The sequence below is a fragment of the Capsicum annuum genome, unplaced genomic scaffold, assembly GCF_002878395.1.
Source record: "Capsicum annuum cultivar UCD-10X-F1 unplaced genomic scaffold, UCD10Xv1.1 ctg5328, whole genome shotgun sequence".
In the NCBI taxonomy this organism is placed as follows: domain Eukaryota; kingdom Viridiplantae; phylum Streptophyta; class Magnoliopsida; order Solanales; family Solanaceae; genus Capsicum; species Capsicum annuum.
This window is the reverse complement of record NW_025861384.1, coordinates 34,759-37,491: the sequence shown is the minus strand read 5'-3', so window position 1 is coordinate 37,491 and position 2,733 is coordinate 34,759. Positions and strand designations below refer to the sequence as shown.

The window sequence follows — 2,733 nt, the reverse complement described above, 5'->3', positions numbered from 1 at the left end:
TCTACTGGGGACCTTGTCCCAGTTTCAGATAGTTGTTAGATTTTCATGTAGTAGATATTTCGCAGACTGAGTCAGATGTTATTTAGATGCAGTTGCTTTACAGTTTCCATACTTATGTTGAATTCATAATACCATGGTTCCGTAGCATATTATGTTTCCGCATCTTCTTTTATTATATGAATGTTGTGCATGATTACCAGATAGAGAAGGGCGTTCTGGGCCTTCAGGTTTCGGGATGTCCGTCACGGCCAGGCCCTAGTTCGGGTCGTGACAGCAGCACTAACAGGTTCTTATGCACCTACTGCTCTGACTGTTATAGTAGAAATTAGCAATGCTAAAGATGTCTACAATGTTAAAATATGATCCACATTACTTGTATAATAAATGGCTGCCCTACCAACTGTGCTTCTAATTGGCTAACTAAATAATAATAGATCAGTGGCAGAGTAGGTTAGTAAAATAATAATAGATTATTGGCATTTTTAGAAGCAGCAGCAGAGTTAACAATTGTTTAAGAAGACTATTGAGTCGTATTTTTAATAATCTTGGAGATGAAAATCTAGTTCTATAACATTTCATTTAGCAAACCACTTCAACAACTCTGACAAACTCTTTGCAACTGTTCAACATTCTTTCTCAAACAGGTGCTTGAATTTCTCTTCAAACGGTGAAAAGGTAAGATCATTGTTCAAAGTCTCTTATTTTTTTTTACCGGATTTTTATTTTTACTATGACTTAAAGATATAACTGAAATATTTTTCTTTTGATTTATGGACCACATAGTAATATGATGGGGGTGGTTGTGAAAATTTTAATAATTATGGGATTGTAATAGTAGCCTTTCAAATACTTCTTTCTGTTGATGACATTTCAACTGCAAAACTACACTACTCTGACAAGATTTCTTTTGATCCAATAGCTTGCTCTCTTTGCCGTGGTTGGTTCTATTGCTAAACTTCAGATCGGGAAAAAGTAAGATCATGTTCAAAGTCTCTTCTTTTCTAGTTTTCTCTATCATCTATCAGGGATTTCATTTTTCATTACGACTCAAAGATATATAGAAATATTTTTCTTTTGATTGTATAGACAGCATAATAACATGATGGGGGTGGTAATGAAAATGATAAAAATGATCCCTTCTGTTTGGGGTAGGCTTGAAATTATCTCTTATAGATACTTCTAAGCAGTTTTGATCCATGTAGATTTGTTAAAAGTGAAAAGTCAATGAATTGTATTTTAATAATCTTGGAATTCTAAATAGATCTAGCTATTTGATTGGTCATTTTGTTGTTCACCTTTAAACTACTTCATCCTATTACTTTAACCTGTTCCACAAAATATGTCAAAAGGTAAGACTATGATGAAGGTATCTTAATCAGTGGTCTTGGGATGTGGTGGGATGAATGAGAATTCAGACTTTAATTTGATTTTGATGATTGAATGCAATGGTTTGCCTAGCAGGTTGTGGCTCGTTATATGTCAGTCCTAGCTTCATAATTCGGGGCCGTGGCATGATCCCCACCATAGTCATTAGGTTAATAGTATATATGTGACTCAGCATGGTCAATAAATTGTAGGACGAGATCATCCATATTCACAAACTAACAATCACAAGGGACAGCAAGTGTTTATTGTTTGTAGTCTTACCAAGCATTTTTTGAAGAGGCTGCTCCGTGACCTCCTAACAACAACTTTAAAAGTTACTCCGACATATCACCAACAGGTTCTTATACACCAACAGGCAGTATTAAAAGATGTCTACAATGTTTTAATATAATCCATATCACTTGTATAATAAATAGCTTACTTGTATTTCATTTTTCATAATAAATATAGTCTTGGAGTTGGATCTAGTGTGCTTACCAGAATGTAGAGGAGAGATAAGATTGTCCAGAGGATTTCTAGTTTTCTCTATCTTCTACCAGGGATTTCAATTGCTATGTAATTTTATTCTCCTGATAAACTTTTTATATATAAGACCCGCAGAATTTGAAAGGAAGAGAACTTGAAAGACGCCTACAGTCATCATGGAAAATGAAGGAGAAAGAAAAAACAACTTTGTGGTAAGTCATTTCTAAATAATTGTTGTTTCATTTTGGGTACACCCTTAAGAAACTATTCATTTCTAGAAAACTAACGGGTTTTTACTAACTATTCATTTGGCAGGTGTCTTTTTCTTCTCTTCGCAAAAACGTTGTCAAAGTTCTGGATATCATAGAGAGGTTAAAGAATGAAGAAGATCAAAATGCTGTTGGCATGGCCGATCAAATTGAAAAGCTGAAACGTCATCTGGTATTTATTTGTACATATGTAGAGCTTTCTCATTGTGATTTGGAAGAGTTTGACGATGAAATGGGTGATGATTCAAGACAAGAGGTTGAGAATCTGCTTCAACAAATTTTGGATGATGTTGACAACAATGTCAGAAGGTGACTATGAGAAACACCTAAAAACTCAAATTACTAATGAAATTACAGTTACAGCTGCAGGCGCAGGAGATATATCTAAAGGGAAAAATATAGTCACTCAAAATAAACCTGAAATACCAAAGAAAAAGAATTACAACCTCAACAAGATATTTTCAAAACCATATACACCAAATATACAAAGAGCAAAATCATTTGCACCACCCCAAATACATACATATTCTGAATCACTTAACCAAGAAAAACAGACATACAACTATGTTGCCCGAAAATACATTGAAAATATATACACCTTACAAACCATGGT

General features: G+C 34.1%; 1 protein-coding gene across 1 annotated transcript; it reads left to right on the top strand.

Annotated features, from left to right (window-relative positions):
* Positions 1 to 506: 506 nt before the first annotated feature.
* Positions 507 to 2,727, top strand: LOC124893046. Its single transcript, XM_047404176.1, has 4 exons — positions 507 to 675; positions 920 to 972; positions 1,979 to 2,063; positions 2,167 to 2,727. The coding sequence occupies exons 3-4, from the start codon at positions 2,028 to 2,030 to the stop codon at positions 2,431 to 2,433; spliced, it is 303 nt and encodes a 100-aa protein (XP_047260132.1). The 5' UTR covers positions 507 to 675; positions 920 to 972; positions 1,979 to 2,027; the 3' UTR covers positions 2,434 to 2,727.
* The last annotated feature ends 6 nt before the right edge of the window (positions 2,728 to 2,733 follow it).